General features: G+C 49.5%; 1 protein-coding gene across 6 annotated transcripts in view; it reads right to left on the reverse strand.

Annotated features, from left to right (window-relative positions):
- The window catches only part of shf (Src homology 2 domain containing F), a 331,264-nt gene that overhangs the window by 49,190 nt on the left and 259,474 nt on the right, over positions 1 to 22,600 (reverse strand). For 3 of the 6 annotated variants that reach the window (XM_087982149.1, XM_087982143.1, XM_087982142.1), the window contains one exon: positions 14,232 to 17,650. The exons of the other annotated variants lie outside the window; for them this stretch is intronic. In XM_087982149.1, coding sequence (XP_087838275.1) covers positions 17,464 to 17,650 — 187 coding nt within the window. In that variant the 3' untranslated portion in view covers positions 14,232 to 17,463. Of the gene's footprint in view, positions 1 to 14,231; positions 17,651 to 22,600 lie in introns of those variants that run through there. 6 annotated transcript variants of the gene reach the window in all.

The following is a 22,600-nucleotide window of genomic DNA, read 5'->3' on the forward strand; positions in this document are numbered from 1 at the left end:
CTCCCTCATTACTGACCCTCCGACAGTGCGACACTCCCTCATTATTGACCCTCTGACAGTGCGACACTCCCTCATTACTGACCCTCCGACAATGCGGCACTCCCTCATTACTGACCCTCTGACAGTGCAGCACTCCCTCATTACTGACCCACCGACAGTGCGACACTCCCTCAGCCCTGACCCTCCGATAGTGCGACACTCCCTCATTACTGACACTCCGACAGTGTGACACTCCCTCATTACTGACCCTCCGACAGTGCGGCACTCCCTCATTCCTGACCCTCCGACAGTGCGGCACTCCCTCATTCCTGACACTCCGACAGTGCGACACTCCCTCATTACTGACCCTCCGACAGTGCAGCACTCCCTCATTACTGACCCTCTGACAGTGCAACACTCCCTCAGCCCTGACCCTCCGACAGTGCAACACTCCCACATTACTAACCCTCCGACAATGCAGCACTCCCTCATTATTGAGTCTCCGACAGTGCAACACTTCCTCAGCACTGACCCTCCGACAGTGCGGCACTCCCTCAGCACTGACCCTCCGACAGTGTGACACTCCCTCATTACTGACCCTATGACAATGCGGCACTCCCTCATTACTGACCCTCCGACAGTGCGACACTCCCTCAGCCCTGACCTTCCGATAGTGCGACACTCCCTCATTACTGACCCTCCGACAGTGCAACACTTCCTCATTACTGACACTCTGACAGTGCGACACTCCCGCATTACTGACCCTCCGACAGTGCGACACTCTCTCATTATTGACCCTCCGACAGTGCAACACTCCCTCATTACTGACACTCCGACAATGCGGCACTCCCTCATTACTGACCCACCGACAGTGCGACACGCCCTCATTAGTGACCCTCTGACAGTGCGGCACTCCCTCATTACTGACCCTCTGACAGTGCAGCACTCCCTCATTTCTGACCCTCCGACAGTGCGACACGCCCTCATTAGTGACCCTCTGACAATGCGGCACTCCCTCATTACTGACCCTCCGACAGTGCGGCTTTCCCTCATTTCTGACCCACCGACAGTGCGACACGCCCTCATTAGTGACCCTCAACAATGCGGCACTCCCTCATTACTGACCCTCCGACAGTGCAGCACTCCCTCATTTCTGACCCTCCGACAGTGCGACACGCCCTCATTAGTGACCCTCTGACAATGCGGCACTCCCTCATTACTGACCCTCCGACAGTGCGGCTTTCCCTCATTTCTGACCCACCGACAGTGCGACACGCCCTCATTATTGACCCTCTGACAGTGCAGCACTCCCTCATTACTGACCCTCCGACAGTGCAGCACTCCCTCATTTCTGACCCTCCGACAGTGCGACACTCCCTCAATACTGACGCTCCGACAGTGCAGCACTCCCTCATTTCTGACCCTCCGACAGTGCGACACTCCCTCATTACTGACCCTTCGACAGTGCGGCACTCCCTCATTACTGACCCTTCGACAGTGCGGCACTCCCTCATTTCTGACCCACCGACAGTGCGACACGCCCTCATTAGTGACCCTCTGACAGTGCAGCACTCCCTCATTACTGACCCTCCGACAGTGCAGCACTCCCTCATTTCTGACCCTCCGACAGTGCGACACTCCCTCAATACTGACGCTCCGACAATGCAGCACTCCCTCATTATCGACCCTCCGACAGTGCAACACTCCCTCTGACCCTCCGACAGTGCAGCACTCCCTCATTCCTGACCCTCCGACAGTGCGACACGCCCTCATTAGTGACCCTCTGACAATGCGGCACTCCCTCATTATTGACCCTCCGACAGTGCAACACTCCCTCTGACCCTCCGACAGTGCAGCACTCCCTCATTAATGACCCTCCGACAGTGCGACACGCCCTCATTAGTGACCCTCTGACAATGCGGCACTCCCTCAGTACTGACCCTCCGACAGTGCGACACGCCCTCATTAGTGACCCTCTGACAATGCGGCACTCCCTCATTACTGACCCTCCGACAGTGCGACACGCCCTCATTAGTGACCCTCTGACAATGCGGCACTCCCTCATTACTGACCCTCCGACAGTGTGACACTCCCTCATTAGTGACCCTCTGACAATGCGACACTCCCTCATTAGTGACCCTCTGACAATGCAGCACTCCCTCATTACTGACCCTCCGACAGTGCGACACTCCCTCATTAGTGACCCTCTGAGAATGCAGCACTCCCTCATTACTGACCCTCCGACAGTGCGACACTCCCTCATTAGTGACCCTCTGACAATGCAGCACTCCCTCATTTCTGACCCTCCGACAGTGCGACACGCCCTCATTAGTGACCCTCTGACAGTGCAGCACTCCCTCATTTCTGACCCTCCGACAGTGCAGCACTCCCTCATTTCTGACCCACCGACAGTGCAACACGCCCTCATTAGTGACCCTCTGACAGTGCGGCGCTCCCTCATTACTGACCCTCCGACAGTGCGACACTCCCTCATTAGAGACCCTCTGACAGTGCGGCGCTCCCTCATTAGTGACCCTCTGACAATGCAGCACTCCCTCATTACTGACCCTCCGACAGTGCGACACTCCCTCATTACTGACCCTCTGACAATGCAGCACTCCCTCATTTCTGACCCTCCGACAGTGCGACACGCCCTCATTAGTGACCGTCTGACAGTGCAGCACTCCCTCATTTCTGACCCTCCGACAGTGCAGCACTCCCTCATTTCTGACCCACCGACAGTGCGACACGCCCTCATTAGTGACCCTCTGACAGTGCGGCGCTCCCTCATTACTGACCCTCCGACAGTGCGGCACTCCCTCATTACTGACCCTCCGACAGTGCGACACTCCCTCATTAGTGACCCTCTGACAGTGCGGCACTCCCTCATTACTGACCCTCTGACAGTGCGGCACTCCCTCATTACTGACCCTCCGACAGTGCGACACTCCCTCATTAGTGACCCTCTGACAGTGCGACACTCCCTCATTACTGACCCTCCGACAGTGCGACACTCCCTCATTTCTGACCCTCCGACAGTGCGACATGCCCTCATTAGTGACCCTCTGACAATGTGGCACTCCCTCAGTGCTGGTTTAGAATGTCGGTCTAAGTAACCAACAATCCTTCTCCTGCAACTAAAGTCAGGACCAGATGAGTTTGCATTGCCTTTCTGCCTTGAGAGCTGTCTATGTGCGAATGTGTGATCTCACGTATTGCATCTCACTTCAAAAAGAACTCATTGGATGTGAAGCTTGAGGAGATGCCCTGACCTCAGGATAAGACACTGCATTAATGCACATTATTTCTCCTGTCTTTCGAGCCCCATCCAATCACAACTCTATTATTGAGACATTAATCTGTCATCACGTCAAACGTGACCTGCGTAGATGAGACGGGAAAGTAACAGATGGAGAGTGGATATCATGTAAAGAAGCATAAGCTCCCTGACAGAGTTGGGATTTGTACGTTAACTAAAAGTTCAGTCCTCGGGCACGCGTGTGTGTTGGAGAACAGGAAAGGAATACTCATTTTAAATTTAAAATCTGCCATCCATTACAGCCATCTGCTTCTTTACACTCAGTTCATGGCTACATTTGCAAACCTGGTGGAGGTTCTCGGTCTGAGACACTGTGCTTTTAAACAGCCAGGCCCCAGCTCCAGTCAGTCCCTCAGTAATTCCAATGCACATTTGGAGCAGGTACTTTTTATGGAGTCTCTCTCTCTCTCTCTCACCTCCTCAGGATGGCCCACAGTGATTTACAGTGAATGATTTATATCAGAGGGCAGCCAGAGGTCTGACATCACAGGAGGAGCATGGTGGCTCAGAGGATAGCAATGCTGCCTTGCAGCGCCAGCGACCTGGGTTCGATTCTACCTTCAGGCAACTGTCTGTGTCCATTCTCCCTGTGTCTGCGTGGGTTTCCTCCTACAGCCCCCAAAGGTGTGTGGGTTAGATGGATTAGACATGGGAAATTGTCCAGGGATGTGGAAGCTGGGTGGGACAGTCATGGGAACTAGAGGGTTGTGGGGGTAGGTCTGGGTGGGACACCCTTTGGAGGGCCAGTGCGGACTTGATGGGCCAAATGGCCTGCTTCCACACTGTCGGGATTCTATGATTCATTCAGCCCTCCATGCCAATGCCAGTTCTTTGAGAGTGCTGCCTGATTTAGCCCCATTTCCCTCACTCAATCCCTCTGGCCCTCGTCTTAGTTGGTGTGGAAACAGAGTGACCAATTTACACACATTGAGAGTAAAAGAATGTTACACACCTGAGAAGTGACAAATGGAGATCTGGTGCAGAAACACTGAACACTGTCAGAAACTGACTGCCAATCGCGCAGCGCTGGTAATGGATTAAAACCCTAGTGTGTACAGTTCAGGATAACACTGGCCAAAACCTGTATGGATCAGGGATCAGAGGAGCCCCTGTTCAATAAACTCCATGCCCATACACAGTCTTTGAAAACAACACCATTGGGAAATAAATGTTCAGAGAAAACAGAGGCTGTGTGCATCCACTGTGCATGTCTCTGGATGCGTTTCTGCAGCTATGTCTCTGCAATTGTGCATTCACCTGTGTGTGTTTGCATGTGTGAAATAGAGGCACACATGCTTGTGCATTGAGTGTGGGTTTGTATTTGTGAGGTGTGGGAGCGACAGTGCTTGTCTATGTGGACTCACACCTGTGTACGTGTTGGCTAGTGTGAGCATTCACGTGTGCCTTGTGCGTGTTTGTGAAAGCATATGTGTGCATGGTTAAGCCTGTGTATAAGTGTGCATGATATAGGTTATGCATATGCTTGAGAGAGTGTGTGTATGTGTGTACAACCTTCAGGGAGAGATACCCAGGTATGCAGTGGAAAGATTCGTCAGACTGCAGTCTGCTGTAGGCGACACGGCTGGATAATGGATACCCTTGTGACTGGGGAGCTGTGAAATGATTGCTGATGTCAGGCAGCTGGGGACTCTGCTGGTCTAGCTGAAGGGCTGCATTGTTTTCTGAGGAGGCAAGTTAATAGCAGCTAGCAGCCACCGGCAACAGTTCCAGCTGTTTGATATCGGAGACCAAATGCTCAATAGAGCTTGAACATTATTAATATAATAGCCACGGGCCTGTGGACACAGTGCAATGAGGAACATGAGTGTTCTTCCAGCAGGACCTGCTATTTTAACATTGTTGACTCTCATAGCCTGAATGTCAGTACAGTACAACAAACAACAATACAGCAGGTCCCCATTTCAGAGATTCGGTCAGATTACCTTGTGTGTACAAGGATCTTTTATTACCTGATTTCTGATTACTTCCCCTTAAATCCTCCTGCATGCATTCTTAATCTGTACAGCTGAATGCTGGAATCAACCAGGTTTTTTTTGTTTTGTTAGACAAAGAGGCTGAACAGGCTGGGGCTGTTTCCCCTGGAGCGTCGGAGGCTGAGGGGTGACCTTATAGAGGTTTACAAAATTATGAGGGGCATGGATAGGATAAGTAGGCAAAGTCTTTTCCCTGGGGTGGGGGAGTCTAGAACTAGAGGGCATAGGTTTAGGGTGAGAGGGGAAAGATATAAAAGACACCTAAGGGGCAACTTTTTCACGCAGAGGGTGGTACATGTATGGAATGAGCTGCCAGAGGATGTAGTGGAAGCTGGTACAATTGCAACATTTAAGAGGCATTTGGATGGGTATATGAATAGGAAGGGTTTGGAGGGATATGGGCCGGGTGCTGGCAGGTGGGACTAGATTGGGTTGAGATATCTGGTCGGCATGGACAGGTTGGACCGAAGGGTCTGTTTCTGTGCTGTACATCTCTATGACTCTATAATAGTTTCCAACCACACCTCTGCCTTTGAACATCATTTAACAGCCCCTGGGTGTTCCAATGTGCACATTCTGCACTACCTGGAGAGTTTTTCTTATTCATTTGCAGGATATGGGCATCACTGATTTGACCAGCGCTTACTGCCCATCCTTAATTGCCCTGGATAAGATGGTGGTGAGCTGCCATCTGGAATTGCTGGATCTTTGTGGTCCCGAGGCACCCACAGTGCTATCTGGACAGGGTGTTTCAGGATTTTGACCCAGTGACAGTGAAGAAATGGGGGTATATTCCAAAATCAGGATGGTGAGTGGCTCAGAGAGGAACCTGATGATGGTGCTGCTCTGTTGTATCTGTTGCCCTTGTCCTTCTAGATGATCGAGGTCCCTGGTTTGAAAAGTGCTGTTGAAGGAAGCTGGATGAGTTGCCACAGTGCATCTTGTAGATGGCACACGGTGCTGCTACTCTGCACCAGTGACGGAGGGAGTGAATGTTAAAGGTTTTCGATAACGTGCCAATCAAGCGGTTGCTTTGTCCTGAATGGTGTCAAGCTTCTTGAGTGTTGTTGGAGCTGCCCCCATCCAGGCAAGTGGGGAGTATTCCATCACACTCCTAACTTGTGCCTTGTAGATGGTGGACAGGCTTTGGGGAGTCAGAAAGGGAACTGAATTGAATTAGCTTTATTGTCACATCTACTCCCATGAGTACAGTGAAAGGTTTACATGTTGCCATTTATAGTGCCATCTGGATTATTCACAGCCTCTGACCTGCTCTTGTACCCAGAATATTTATACAAGAACTTAAGAAATGCATTGGCTGTTTGGTCCCTCAAGCCAACTCTGCCATTCAATAGAATCAAAGCTGATCTGACCCTCCTCAGGTCCACCTTCCTGCCTTTTCCCCGATTCCCCGATTGATCAAGAATCTTTCTCTCAGCCTCAAATGTACATGAGGACCCTGCCCCCACAGCTCTCTCTGTGGTAAGGAGTTCCAAAGACCCACAACCCATCTGAGAGAGGAAATTCCTCCTCATCTTAGACTTAAATTAGTGCCCTTTATTCTGAGACTGTGCCCTCTGATCCTAGACTCTCCTCTGAGGGGAAGCATCCTTTCAGTATTGACCCTGTCGGGGTAGCTCAGTTCAATTTCTGGTCAGTGGTAGCCCCCAGGATGTTGATAGTGGTGATAGTGTGGTCTGTGTATGGCATTGAGGTGTGTAAGGTATAGAGCAGGGGTGCAATTGAGATTGGTTACAAGGCTTCAGCTCAGTGAAGAGAAACAAGACCCATTCTGATTTCTGCTGGAGTTAGTCCATTTCAGATGCAAGGTTCCATCCTTGAAGATGCTGTAGCCCCTCTGACTCTCCACTAGGACACAGGAAAGCACAAACAGAACTCCTGCTGACCATTGTTTTACAGGTGAGTGGCCTGAAACAGGAAAGGATTGGGGATGGATAGGAGATGGAGGGATAATATAGGAGAGGACATGAAAGGAGAGGAAGAGAATTGGTTGGGGGAGAGGGTAGGAACAAGCATGAAGTGGAGCGAAGAGAGATACACCTGCAGTGTTTCACTATGTGAATAAATCTAATCTGAGTCTTCTTCATTAACTGACTCTTAGGAATATGGAAGGAATAAGCTGGGAGAAGGTAAGAAGGGGCAGGTTTGTGTCTCTGTTTGAAATAGGTCAGAATTAGATCTGGCTGTAATTGTCCCTGCAGTCAAACAGCACAGCAACACTCACCCCCGTGAGGCGTGAGGGAACACTTTCTTAGTCAGAGGGAGGGGGTACAGGGCAGATGGGTGAGGGGAATGAGGTAGGAGGTTACAGCCAGGAAATAAAGAGGGGGAAAAGCTAAGGGAAATGGGTAAGTTGGTAGTGAATAGGGGAGGCAAGAGGTGCAAAGGGAAAGAGAGAAATGGAGGCTGGAACAGCAGGAAGAGGTAGGGAGGTGGTGAGGGGACAGGAAGGGGAGGGAAAACAGCACAAATGGATGGGGAGAGGAGGATAGAAAAGGCTGGAGAGAAGGGATGGGAGGGGGGGCTGGGGACTGGAAGGGGTGGGAACAGGAGGGGGTGGGGAGGGTGAGGAGGGGGCAGGGACAAAAGATGGGAAGGGAGGGGTGGGGGTTGGGAGGGGGAGGGAAGAAAGAACAAGGAGGGAGAGGGGAAGGGGGTAGGAGAGGGGAGAGGCGGGAAGAGGCAGACGGGAGAGCAGAGAGGAGAGGAAGGAGGATGGGAAAGGGAGAGGGAGAGGGAAAGGGGAAGGGGGCAAGGGTCAGGAGAGGGAGAGGAGGGAAGGGGAGGAGACAGGAGAGAGGGTGGGGGAGAAGAAGGGGCGAGAGTGTGAGGGGAGAGGAAGGGGAGAGAGGGTGGGGGAGAGGAGAGAGGCGAGAGTGTGAGGGGAGAGGAAGGGGTGAGAGTGTGAGGGGAGAGGAAGGGGAGAGAGGGTGGGGGAGAGGAGAGAAGCGAGAGTGTGAGGGGAGAGGAAGGGGCGAGAGTGTGAGGGGAGAGGAAGGGGCGAGAGTGTGAGGGGAGAGGAAGGGGAGAGAGGGTGGGGGTGAGGAGAGAAGCGAGAGTGTGAGGGGAGAGGAAGGGGCGAGAGTGTGAGGGGAGAGGAAGGGGAGAGAGGGTGGGGGAGAGGAGAGAAGCGAGAGTGTGAGGGGAGAGGAAGGGGAGAGAGGGTGGGGGAGAGGAAGGGGTGAGAGTGTGAGGGGAGATGAAGGGGAGAGAGGATGGGGGAGAGGAAGGGGCGAGAGTGTGAGGGGAGAGGAAGGGGCGAGAGTGTGAGGGGAGAGGGAGGGGAGAGAAGGGGAGGGGAGAGGAGAGAGGCGAGAGTGTGAGGGGAGAGGAAGGGCAGAGTGTGAGGGGAGAGGAAGGGGAGAGTGTGAGGGGAGAGGGAGGGGAGAGCAGTAGTGGTTGGTGACTCCAGTACATGACTTGCTGCAAGAAGAGAAAAAAAATCCATCAGCAATAAATTCATCTGCAGTTGTTCCTGGAGGAGAGATGTCTAAACAGAGAGATGGTGTACTGCCTACAGCAGGATAACACTGTGCCCGAACACAATGGGGTTATCAGTCAGCATCATTTGTGGCAACATTTTTTCAAGAGTTTAAGCGGGAGAAAAATGTAATCATAAACAGTCTGCAGGAGGCATACCCATGACCTTTCCCTTCCCTGACAGGTTTGTCAAATTAACTCTGGGGGAGGCATTGAGGGAGAGAGGGAGTCAGTCTTCATTGGCTTCTATATATACTGTTGGAAAGGTCAAGAGAGGACTAAAATACTGTGCTTTAATAGCTAAGTCCACATTAAACTTCTCACCCATCCTCTCTCCCCTTCATCTCCCCTCACACTCTCGCCCCTTCCTCTCCCCCACCCTCTCTCCCCTTCCATTCCCCTCGTTTGCTTATTGTATAGAGAATAAACCCATTTGGCCCATTGAGCCCACACCAGCCCTTGTGAAGAGCAAACCAGTTCATCCCCACTCCCACTGCTCTTCCCACATCCCGGCAATTCTTTTACTTTCCAGTTTTTAAAAAATTTGCTGATGTGTGTTGTTGAATTGATCACTTCCTATGGCCAGCCTCAGTATCCTGTGGCCCCCTGAGCTGTGGGAGTCCATCCAGAAACTTCCAGCTCCTTTAAGATGCTTCCAGGAGCTCCCCCTCCCCCCACCCCCAGCTCCTTATTTGGCTCTTTGTTTGAGAATTGCTCCTGGGAATTAATCGCCTCCTGGTTTTTGGATTACAGTAAGGAGGGATGGGTGGGTGTACATGAAAGAAAAGATTACACGTTAGCTCCCTTTTGAGAAAAGGAGGCTAAGTGGCTAATTGGGGATTTTAGAATTACGAAAGGTTTCACAGAGAGGAGACAGAGAGACTGGGCAAGATCTTCCCAGGCCCTGAACAACATGGGCACGGGCCAGTCGGAAAACTAGGGTGAGATTGGCAGAAATGCAATTCTTGACGTTAAGGAAAATAAAACGTCGGCTTGGTGACTCGGTGAGACTAGAGTCCTCCTCGTGAGCAGCGGGTGGTCTATTTGCATTTGCACATCATTCCCACCTCAGTAATGTGCAGAGTACCATTCTCCCGCTCACTGCGTAGACCCCAGACAATGATAATTCCCCAACCTGCAGGCCTGGAGACTCTGGGCCTCCGTCTTAAACAGCCAACAGCTGTGGGCATAGCCCATGGGCAGTGACAGCCCACCAGCCTCCTCCCCATTGCATGGAGGTTGCACATAATTGTGAAAGGTGTGGGGTGAGTGTGGGAGAAACTCAACGCATAGGGTGGGGGAGAGGGCAAACGGCTAGTGAAATGGAGGACAGGGGAGGGGGTGGTCATTGACATCTCGACCTTGCCAGGGAGGGAGAGTGTGGCACCAGGTTTGGCATCGCTACTTTGTTGAGCTGGGGCCATGAGGTAGTGCTGAGAATGAGTCAGCCATTCACAGAGGTGTATGAGGATGTGCGCAAGCTCGACACTAACAGGGAGAGCCAGGAAGAAGGGAACACGGAGGTTCGGATGGCTACCTGGAGTATAAAGCTAATCCTGAGGCTGTCTCTGCCCAGGACTACCTTGTGCAAACCGTAAGTACACAATGGAAATGGAAAATAGCTGCACCCATGCACCGAGTGTCTGAGCATGTGGGCTCTCCTTGTGAGTGATGTCAGGCCCTTCAAGAAGCAGTTGCATGGATTGGGCATTTGCAGAGAACAGGTTGAACACATTTGTAACTACGGTGAATTGTGTAATCCACAGATAGGGTCCAACCACGTGGGCTACAAATCCTGGTCACGAACAATCTCAACACGCCATCGGTCATTGCAGATTGAAGATGGTCATCTTGCTGATGCAGAACGATCATGGACATATCTACAGAATGGCTCCTGTAGGGCCAGGACTTCCGAAACTATCCCTCAGGCTGCCCAGGGCCATTGAGCTGGTCTCCTCTCACCTTGAATTGGAAACATCTGCCAACATGCTCTTAAATGATGCAGGACCCAAAACATTAGCTCTGCGTTCTCTCTACAAATGCTGCAAGGCCTGCTGAGTTCCTCCAGCAGTTTCTGTTTTCACTCTTTAATGCAATGTGTATTTCTTGGGGTGACATGGAGGACACCATCCCAGTAAACCCCCAGTACTGTTTCTGTGCTGTGTGTCCTATGTGAAAGATGCCAAACTGATGTTATGTTAAGGAGTACTGGTGATTTACTGTCATGATATAGGGTGATCTCATCAGCGGCCTTGATGGGATCAGTCTGGAGTATTGTGTGCAGTTTTGGTCTCCTTACCTAAAGGTACAGGGTAAACTGTTTCAGATTGAGATGAGGAGACAATTCTTCATCCAAAGAGTGGTGAGTCTGTGGAATTCACACCACAGAAAGCAGCCAGAACAAAACATCGCATCATCTGGGACAACAAGGTGGCTCAGTAGTTAGCTCTGCTGCCAACCCACGGACCTCAGGTGGCTGTGTGCACATTCTTCCCGTGTATGTGTGGGTTTCCTCCTACGGTCCAAAGATGTGCAGATTAGATGGATTGGCCGGGCTAAATTGCCCATAGTGTCTCAGTGGTTCGGCGAGGTGATAGGGTAGGAGGATGGGTCTGGTGGGATGCTCTTTGGAGGGGTGGTGTGGACTTGATGGACTTAATGGCCTGCTTCCACACTGCAGGGAGTTCAAGTTCAAGAAGGCATTAGATATAGTCCTTGGGGGTAAAGGGAACAAAGGCCATGGGGGGAAAGCAGGAACAGGTTGCTTTGGGTGGTCAGCCATGATCAGCAATGGTGGGGCAGGCTGGAAGGCCTGAATGGCCTACTCCTGCTCCTGGTTTTTATGTTTCCATGGGCGACAAAATTGCTATAGAGGGGCTGTAATGAACATTCCCCAGCTGGATTCCTAGGCTGGAGGGCCACTCCTCTCAGGAAAGATTGAATCGACTGCTCCTGTATTTTCTGGAGTTCAGAAAAACCAGGAGGTGATCTTGTTCAATATTGTAAAGTTCTTCCCGGATTTGGTAGGGTTGGTGCCGGAAGGCTATGTGCTCCTGTGGTTGTTACGGTTGTACTAGAACCAGGGGATACACTCTCAGGACAAGGGGTAGGTCATTTAGGACAGAGCTAAGGAGAAATGTCCTCGCTCAGAGGGAGGAGAATCTTTGGTATCCCCATGTCTTTTGAATATGCAGAAAGCTATCATTCTCTGTCTTGATCAATCCCCAGCCCTCTGAAGCAGAGATTCCAAAGGAAAATGGCGTTGAAGTAAGTGTTCAGTCATATCTCATTGTACAGGGGCGCAGGCTTGAGGGGCTGAATGGCCTCCTTTTGCACCGGTTTCTATTTTTCCAAAAGTAGAAGTACTTTTGAAGTGAAGTGAAGTACTTTTTTAGTCGCTGTTGGATTGATCAGCAGAGATGAGGGCGCCAGCACTGGGCTATGACAATGTAACGTTGTGATTAGGACATTTGCAGGGGCTTTTTTTTTTATTACTATACATCTGTTAGTTTCCAGCAACTCAATATATGGGAGCTTCTGATGTTTATGCTGTTAAATCCAGTCTTCCAAATTGGATGGCAACTCTCCAATTTAAAAGATTTAAAAGTCTTAGAATTAAACTAGCTCAAGCAGAAACGCATCAAGAAAGCTAATGGAACGCTGGCCTCTATATCTCGAGGACTGGAATAGAAAGATGCAGAAGATTTGCTGCAGTTTTCCAAACCCCTGGCTAGACCCCACATGGAGTACGCATCTTAGGAAGGCTGTATTGGACTCGGAGTGGGCAGAACATAGATTTTAGAAGAACAGTTACTTTATGTGGAGAGACGATACAAATTAGGCTTGTTTTCTCCAGAATTTAGAAGATTAAGGGGTGATCTGATTGACATCTTCAAGGTCTTAACTGGAAAAGATAGGGTAGATAACTATTTCCATTGGTCAGAACGAGGCTGCATGATCTGAGAATGAGGGCCAGCCTCTTCAGGACAGATGTTAGGAAGCACAAATCGGGAAGAGGTTTGGAATTCTCTCCCACAAACAGCATGCTGGGTTGATTTTTTTAGTTCAAATCTGACATAGTTACATTTTTGTTAAGCAAAGGTATTAAGGAATATGGGCCAAAGACAGGTCCAGGATCCCATTACATGGTGGAAAAGACTCAAGAGGCTGATTGGCCTACTCCTGTTCCTATGGTGTAAAACAGAAGTGGGGAGAAGGGAGGCTTAAGAAAGAGATAGGGGTCAAAGGATGAGGGAAATAGGTAAGGACACAGAGGAGGGGAAAGGGAGAGGGGACAGAGGGGGAGGAAGGAGGAGGGATAGCAGGAAGGGGTGGAAAGGAGGAAACTCCGACTCAGGCGACTGACTGTGTGGAGTTTGCACGTTCTCCCCGTGTCTGCGTGGGTTTCCTCCGGGTGCTCCCACAGTCCAAAGATGTGCAGGGTCAGGTGAATTGGCCATGCTAAATTGCCCGTAGTGTTAGGTAAGGGGTAAATGTAGGGGTATGGGTGGGTTGCACTTCGGCGGGGCGGTGTGGACTTGTTGGGCCGAAGGACCTGTTTCCACACTGTAAGTAATCTAATCTAATCACTGTTAATGTAGCACTGATCCAGACAAGTGCAACATATTCCATCAGACACCTGACTATCGATAGTGGACAAGCTCTGGGGAGTCAGGAGATGAGTTACTCGCTGTAGGATTCCCAGCCTCTGACCTGCTCTTGTAGCCATGGCTGGTCCAGTTCTTTTTTCTAGTCAATAATAACCCCGTGGATGTCGATAGTGAGGGATTCAGTGACAGGAATATGATTGACTGTCAATGGGAGATTGTTGAGCATCTCCCCATGGAGATAGCAGATGCGTCTGGGCATTGTGTTCACAGCTCTGAGTTGAAACCACCTTCAATACAGTTAAAAATAAAGTTGACCACTGGGTTTTCTTTCTCTCTTGTCCCAGGGAAGTGCCTGAGATTCATCAGAGTGGCAGTATTAAAATTGGGAGCTTAATAGGGCTCTCTGTACGCCATTCCTGAGACTGCAACCATTCCTGAATGGGCAACTATTTGTAGAATGACCATTCTTGACGGTGACCATTTCCAAGAGTGGCCATTCCCAGGGAGAGGGCCATTCCCGAGAGTGACCATTCCCAAGACTGCCATTCCTGAGAGTGAGCTATGCCTGAGAGTGACCACTCTGGAGAGTGACCCCATTCCCAATGAGGGCCCTTCCCAAGTTGATGGCCATTTGGAGTGCGAGCATTCCCAAGAATAACCATTCCTGAGAGAAGGCCACTCTTGAGAGTGACCACTTCTGGGAGAGGGTCACAGAGCTGGTCTTGGAATGGACATGATTTGGGATCAGACCCTGTGACATGAAATCATTGACACTGCTAGTCAGGTCCTTGCCGAGATGTCCCTGAACCAAAGACAAGTTCATATGAAACAAGCATTGAACATTTTATTTTCATAGATGCATCATTTCAGAAACCACATTTCCCACAGATTAGTTTCTCTCTTTAATAAATAAAGTGTACCAAAAGAGGCTCCACAGTGTCGTCCACCATTTGAAGGAATCATTCTCATGTTCTTCCAAAACGAGTGGCACCATTTTATAAGCTTCAAGCAGCATTAAGTTTTTAACTCCTAGAGTTTGAAATCTGACGACAAGTTGCACCCTCTCACTTTTCCCTCGCTTTCTTCTTTTCATCTTGAGAAAGCGCTGATGTTTACGCAAACACGGCATTATGGAACCTTCCAGCACTCAAAGGTTCAGTCTTCAGATGGGAGCCCCAGTGTGGGAGCTTGCTGTCCATTATTACACAGGGTCATCCAACAAGCAACTGGGTCAAAATGCAATCAATGGAGTTTGGACTGAAACATCACTGGGAAGCTGACTGATTGATGAGACGTTCTTGTGTTTACGTTTCACAAAAACGGGTGAAGTTATGATGATTGCTGTACACTAGTTCCCAATAACAAGTTAATAAAAACTGAGAGTCTTGCTGACTCACTTCACAGTGCAGTTAATAATCAACCACACTGGTGTGGGTCCGGAGCTGTATACAGGCCCAGACTTGGTCAGGACTTCATCAAAGGACATCAGAAAACCAGATGGGTTTTTTTTTCGCTATCGAATCACTTCAGCATCACCTCATCGACACTAATGTTTTAAAACAAAATTCTAAAATTTGGGCAGCATAGTGGCTCAGTGTTAGCACTGCTGCCTCACAGCACCATGGTTCGATTCCAGCCTCCAGTGACTGTGTGGCATTTGCACATTCTCCCTGTGTCTGCATGGGTTTCCTCCGGGTGCTCCAATTTCCCCCCACAGTCCAAAGATGTGCAGGTTAGGTGAATTGGGCATGCTAAATTGTCCTTAGTGTTAGGTGCATTAGTCAGGAGTAAACGTAGGGTAAGGGAATGAGTCTGGGTGGGTTAGTCTTTGAAGGGTCAGTGTGGACTTGCTGGGCTGAAGGGCCTGTTTCCATACTATAGATAATCTAATCCAAAAGTTCCCTTCAGCAGATTAAAACCCCAATTCTCTGTATCACAAGCCAACTAACATAACCACCACGCGACCTTATCTTTAAATTTGAGATCTAAACTAAAAGCCATCTGTTGTAGGGTTTTACCTCAAAGATTTTATCTCTCTTTCTCACACTCTTGTGTTGGCTGACCCTGAACTGATTGGGTAACATCAAATGGGCTGAAAATCCTTTCCTGATGAAACAAAATAATGGAGGGGTCGGAGTGTTTAAAATGATGAAAAGGTTTGATGGAGCTGACGTGGAGAAGATGTTTCCATTTGTAGGGAAGTCAAAACCAAGGTCCATAAATTTAAGATAGTCACTGCTTAATTGGGAATCCAGGAAAAACCACTGGAGAGTGGTGAGAATGTGGAGCTCATTACCACCAGGATGTAGTTGAGGTGAGTGGTGTCAATGGATTTAAGGGGATATAGGATAAATGCATGAGAGAGAATGGATTATAGAAAGATACGTTAATGGGGTTTGAGGATATAAGGAGGGAGTAGGATTGTGCAGAGTATAAACACTAGCATTGACCAGATGGGCAGAATGGCCAGTTTCTGGAGTGCAAATACTATTCAACTTGGAAAGGATCTTCTAGACAGGAAATTAGTTGCATAAGCAGCTTATAAACCAGAAAAGGAGAAGGGCAACTTGTACTTTTCCAAAACACCGCAGGAGTTGGGTAATATAGAAATGATTTTTGGTGCACTAAATGAAAATGTTTTTGCAAGATATCCTTTTTTACCCCAGTTACAGTAACTCGCCTGCATCGGTACATAATGAGCTGCTGCTAGCATCTCCTCACTGAGAGTTACCTCAACCAATTCCCCCCCCCCCCATACTTGAACCTGTGCCCTGTCTACGACTCAACATTGGGTTTTTGATCCCAAACGTATTAAACCCTTCACATCTCTCCCCCAATTCATTGTGTGAGACCTCCATCTGAGTCGATTATTTTGGCAGCGGATGAACAGGAATGTAACTGTGAAGGACAAGGTTAAATGCAGTACAGTCACCATTCACTATCTGTATCTTCTCTTCTCTTCTGGTCTTCAAGCTTCTGGAGATGGTAACTTTCTTCCTTTAAGTTCCTGAGTGTCTGATCAATAATACCCAGGATAGGAACAGCAAGGGGACATGTAGAGAGTAACACTTCCTCTACATGGTCCCCCATCAAACTCTCCCACAACAGGGACAACATGGAGTTAGATACAGAGTAAAGCTCCCTCTACACTGTCCCCCATTAAACACTCCCACAACAGGGACAACATGGGGTTAGATACAGAGTAAAGCTCCCTCTACACTGTCCCCCATCAAACACTCCCACAACAGGGACAACATGGGGTTAGATACAGAGTAAAGCCCCTTGTACACTGTCCCCATCAATTACCCCAGGTCAGGGACAGCACAGGGTTCGATACAGAGTAAAGCTCCCTTTGCACCTGCACCATCAGACACTCAGAGGACATGGACAACAGGGGGTTAGATATAGAGTGAAGCTTCCTCTACATTAGTCCTCATCAGACACTCAGAGGACAGCATGAGCACAGGGTTAGATACAGAGTTAAACTCTGTCCACCACTGTTTCGCTCATCCCTGGGAGATTGTACCAGTTTAGCATTTTCCCATGTCCCAGCCTGTGGCCTGTCTCCGGGATTGTATGTCGAGTTCCTGTCTCAGGGAGTGGTTTCTGCCCTCACACCCAAGCTGAGCTTTAGATCAGAGACAGACCTGCCAAGCCCAAAGCCACCCTGAAGAATAAACTGGAAAAAAAGACTCCTCATAAATATACATTAGTTAAAGATTCTGACAATATTCCAAAGTTCCAAGAAGTTTCAGTTGCTGTTGATAACTCGCTACATGTTGCAGTCCCAGTGTGTGGATCAGCAGGAGGGAGTGCCTGGTTCAGATCAGTGGTTTCACAAAGGGACGGAGGCAGGTGCTGGTCAGAGGGCTGTCTTGCCTCGGCCAAATTCGGAAACCGGTCATTCCGGTCACTCTGAGCATGCACGTGGAGTGTCACTGGCTGAAGGTCAAAGGTCGCCATCGCTGGGTTGCCTGCGTGTGTGAGTGAGCGTGTCTACAGAAGAATCTTTACAGGAGTGAGCTCAGTCTATAGAACGTGTTCAGACAATCTCCGATCATTATAGCGTTCTGATAGCCACTGGGTACAGCAGGGACATGTGCTCAGCTCCTTTGATGGGCAGTTTGCGGCTGCTGTAGTAGTGGATTATCTCGGGCACACTGTCAAATGGAGGGCTGTTCAGACCCAAGATGTATTTACTCTCTTTGGTTCGGGTGAGTTTCATGTGCATGAACCCCTGGTTACTCCTGTGGAGGAGAAAAGTAAAACTTACAGTCAAAATCACAGAATACAATCTGGAAAGCCATTCAGGCTATTACTTCAGTGCTAGGTCACTGAAAGAGCAATCAAAATATAATACAAAATATTAAACTTAGGGACAGGTCTGTCACTGTATAACACTGGGGTACAGTACTGGTGGGGACAGGTCTGTCACTGTGTAACACTAGGGTACAGTACTGGTGGGGACATGTCTGTCACTATATAACACTGAGGTACAGTACTGGTGGGCACAGGTCTGTCCCTGTGTAACACTGGGGTACAGTACTGGTGGGGACAGGTCTGTCACTGTATAACACTGGGGTACAGTACTGGTGGGGACAGGTCTGTCCCTGTGTAACACTGGGGTACAGTACTGGTGGGGACAGGTCTGTCACTGTATAAACATGGGTTAAATACTGGTGGGGACAGGTCTGTCACTGTATAACACTGGGGTACAGTACTGGTGGGGACAGGTCTGTCACTGTATAACAATGTGGTACAGTACTGGTGGGCACAGGTCTGTCACTGTATAACACTGGGGTAAAGTACTGGTGGGGACAGGTCTGTCACTATATAACACTGAGGTACAGTACTGGTGGGCACAGGTCTGTCCCTGTGTAACACTGGGGTACAGTACTGGTGGGGACAGGTCTGTCACTGTATAACACTGGGGTACAGTACTGGTGGGGACAGGTCTGTCCCTGTGTAACACTGGGGTACAGTACTGGTGGGGACAGGTCTGTCACTGTATAAACATGGGTTAAATACTGGTGGGGACAGGTCTGTCACTGTATAACACTGGGGTACAGTACTGGTGGGCACAGGTCTGTCACTGTATAACACTGGGGTAAAGTACTGGTGGGGACAGGTCTGTCACTGTATAACACTGGGATACAGTACTGGTGGGGACAAGTCTGTCACTGTATAACACTGGGGTGCAGTACTGGTAGAGGACAGGTCTGTCACTGTATAATCCTGGGGTACAGTACTGGTGGGGACAGGTCTGTCACTGTGTAATGCTGGGGTACAGTACTGGTGGGGACAGGTCTGTCACTGTACAACACTGGGGTACAGTGCTGGTGGGGACAGGTCTGTCACTGTGTAATGCTGGGGTACAGTACTGGTGGGGACAGGTCTGTCACTGTATAACACTGGGGTACAGTGCTGGTGGGGACAGGTCTGTCACTGTGTAATGCTGGGGTACAGTACTGGTGGGGACAGGTCTGTCACTGTGTAATGCTGGGGTACAGTACTGGTGGGGACAGGTCTGTCACTGTACAACACTGGGGTACAGTGCTGGTGGGGACAGGTCTGTCCCTGTATAACAATGTGGTACAGTACTGGTGGGGACAAGTCTGTCACTGTATAACACTGGGGTGCAGTACTGGTAGAGGACAGGTCTGTCACTGTATAATCCTGGGGTACAGTACTGGTGGGGACAGGTCTGTCACTGTGTAATGCTGGGGTACAGTACTGGTGGGGACAGGTCTGTCACTGTACAACACTGGGGTACAGTGCTGGTGGGGACAGGTCTGTCACTGTGTAATGCTGGGGTACAGTACTGGTGGGGACAGGTCTGTCACTGTATAACACTGGGGTACAGTGCTGGTGGGGACAGGTCTGTCACTGTGTAATGCTGGGGTACAGTACTGGTGGGGACAGGTCTGTCACTGTGTAATGCTGGGGTACAGTACTGGTGGGGACAGGTCTGTCCCTGTATAACAATGTGGTACAGTACTGGTGGGGACAGGTCTGTCACTGTATAACACTGGGGTACAGTACTGGTGGAGACAGGTCTGTCCCTGTATAACACTGGGGTACAGTACTGGTGGGGACAGGTCTGTCCCTGTATAACACTGGGGTACAGTACTGGTGGGGACAGGTCTGTCCCTGTATAACAATGTGGTACAGTACTGGTGGGGACAGGTCTGTCACTGTATAACACTGGGATACAGTACTGGTGGTGACAGGTCTGTCACTTTATAACACTGGGGTACAGTACTGGTGGGGACAGGTCTGTCCCTGTATAACACTGGGGTTCAGTACTGATGGGGACAGGCCAGTCCCTGTATAACACTGGGGTTCAGTACTGATGGGGACAGGTCTGTCCCTGTATAACACTGGGGTACAGTACTGGTGGGGTACAGGTCCATCACTGTATAACACTGGGGTACAGTACAGGTGGGGACAGGTCTGTCACTGTATAACACTGGGATACAGTACTGGTGGGGACAGGTCTGTCACTGTATAACACTGGGGTACAGTACTGGTGGAGACAGGTCTGTCCCTGTATAACACTGGGGTACAGTACTGGTGGGGACAGGTCTGTCCCTGTATAACACTGGGGTACAGTACTGGTGGGGACAGGTCTGTCCCTGTATAACACTGGGGTACAGTACTGGTGGGGACAGGTCTGTCACTGTACAACACTGGGGTAGAGTACTGGTGGGGATAGGTCTGTCACTGTACAACACTGGGGTAGAGTACTGGTGGGGATAGGTCTGTCACTGTACAACACTGGGGTACAGTACTGGTGGGGGCAGGTCTGTCACTGTACAACACTGGGGTACAGTACTGGTGGGGATAGGTCTGTCCCTATACAACACTGGGGTAGAGTACTGATGGGGACAGGTCTGTCACTGTACAACACTGGGGTAGAGTACTGGTGGGGACAGGTCTGTCACTGTACAACACTGGGGTGCAGTACTGGTGGGGACAGGTCTGTTTCTGTTTGGCTTTAGACTGAATCAATGAATTAAGAATAACAATTAAATCACTAAAAACTTAAGCTGTGGAAATGTGCAGGAGATTGTGTGAGTGTGATTGTATAATCCCAAATTGTGAAAACCCTAGAGTGGGCTGGGCTTCTTCCCCTTCCCTGGCCTCCACGTGGAGCCTCATGAAAGATTAAGTTCCATTTTTGTTAATTTTCCTAATTCACAAACTGATTCTCCTGTGCCCTGGTGCTCTGATTTCAGCTAAATCCATCAGAACAGACTTAAGAACCGCCCAGCTCTGTGTCCCTCTCTCCAAACCTGCAAGCTCATTGTGGTCAGACTCAGAAAGTAAGAAATGTTTGGGGTAACCAGTGCGCTCCTTAGGGTGAAGGGCCACTTGGCAGGGAGATGAGTCACCTGACTTGGAGAAGACTGGGTGCTGATGGTCAAGATATGGACGGTGTCTTAGTGCTTTACTGACCGGGCAATGGACAAAGTCTGACGAGGTGGACGGAGGTCAGGAGGTCAGGCTGCTTTTTGATCCTAACAGGGAAAAGCCGGAAGCTGCCTTCTTCGGATTACAGTCTGAGATCCGAGCTGCCGAGTGACACAGATGTGGGAGAATCTCGGGAATCTGTGAGTAAGGAGCACTGCTCAATGCCATTACCACAGCATCGCACCAACCCAGTGTGAGCAGTAACCATCAATCACTGCTGTCTGGGCAGAAAGCAAACGAATTGGGGCCACAAGTGAATGATCCAGCGTTCCATCACTGTCCTAATGCTCTGTCTCCACTTGCACTGTGCCCTCCTTCTGTTACAAATTGGCGTTGCGCTGAAATTAATCACCAGTAAACCTTCCTAAGTCAAATTTATGGAGATAAAACTGACTCCACATACTACAACACCCTTTTATCATCTAGACACAGGGCAAATATTATACTCCTGTCTTAGCAAGTTTTGAGAAGATTTGTCCCTCAGGTTGAGGTTCTGGATGTAAGTTTGCACTGAGCTGGAAGGTTCATTTCCAGACGTTTCATCACCCTGCTAGGTAACATCTTTAGGCGAAGCAGTGCTGATAATTCCTGCTTTCTATTTATATATTTGAGTTGGTGATGTCATCTCCTGTGGTGCTGTCATTTCCTGTTCTTTCTCGCAGGGGGTGGTAGATGGGGTCTAACTCGATGTGTTTGTGGATAGAGTTCTGGTTGGGTAGGCCTATACTCTGATATTTAGGAGAATGAGGGGAGATCTAATGGAGGTATTCAAGATGATCAAAGGTGGGGATAAAATAAATGTGGAGTGGATACTTCCTCTTGTGGGGAATCCAGGATGAAAGGTCATAGTCTTAGGATAATGGGGAATAAATTTAAAACAGACAGGAGGAAAAACTACTTCACCCAAAGAGGTGTGAATCTGTGGCATTCCCGACCCCAAAGTGTGCTGGGTGCTGGGACAGTGAGTAAATGTAAGGAGGACTTAGACAGATTTTTAATTGGCAATGGGTTGAAGGGATATGGGGAGAAGGCAGGAAAATGTCAGTGAGGGACAGATGAGCCATGATCGAATGGTGGGGCAGACTCGATGGGCCGAATGGCCTAATTCTGCCCCTCTACTTTACAAACTTTTGTAGCTTGGCTTACTTTACTGCATTGAAGGCACTATACGAATGCAGGCTGTCATTGTTGTTACACCATGAGTACCACTCAGTAACCTGCACCGTACCCAGCGTGAGGTGGCCACTTCCACAACCATTACCACTTCCTGTAAAAACCTGTTTTATGTTAATATTTGGAAAGCCAATAACGTTTTTTCTCGTCTCTTTTCTGTCTCTTTCCCATTTGCAAGTTGTCAGTCACGGGTGACCCTGTACTCTTCAGTGCAATGTCCGGATACAGCTAATCTGCTCCCCCAGCTAATGCTGCTTCCTTCCCCAGGAACTGACAGTCCAGGGTGTGACACTACAGACAGCTCCAAATAACAGGCAGCACGCACACTTGAACACTGGCTCACAGTCTGGCAGAGAACAGATGAAGGCAGCACCATTGTTGAAACTGTAGAGAGGAGAGTTAGATCATGGTTCCGAGTTCATGCAATAGGATGAGTCGGAAAAGGAAATGGAGACACGATATCCATTTTTAGACATCTCCCCTGACAACCAATTAACTTTTAAAGTTCTGTCATTGTCGCTACATTAGGGCACCTGCACAGCAAGATCCCA

The sequence above is a fragment of the Chiloscyllium plagiosum genome, unplaced genomic scaffold (genome assembly GCF_037043375.1).
Source record: "Chiloscyllium plagiosum isolate Xiang-an unplaced genomic scaffold, Cpla_swu_hap1 HiC_scaffold_42, whole genome shotgun sequence".
Classification (NCBI taxonomy): Eukaryota; Metazoa; Chordata; class Chondrichthyes; order Orectolobiformes; family Hemiscylliidae; genus Chiloscyllium; species Chiloscyllium plagiosum.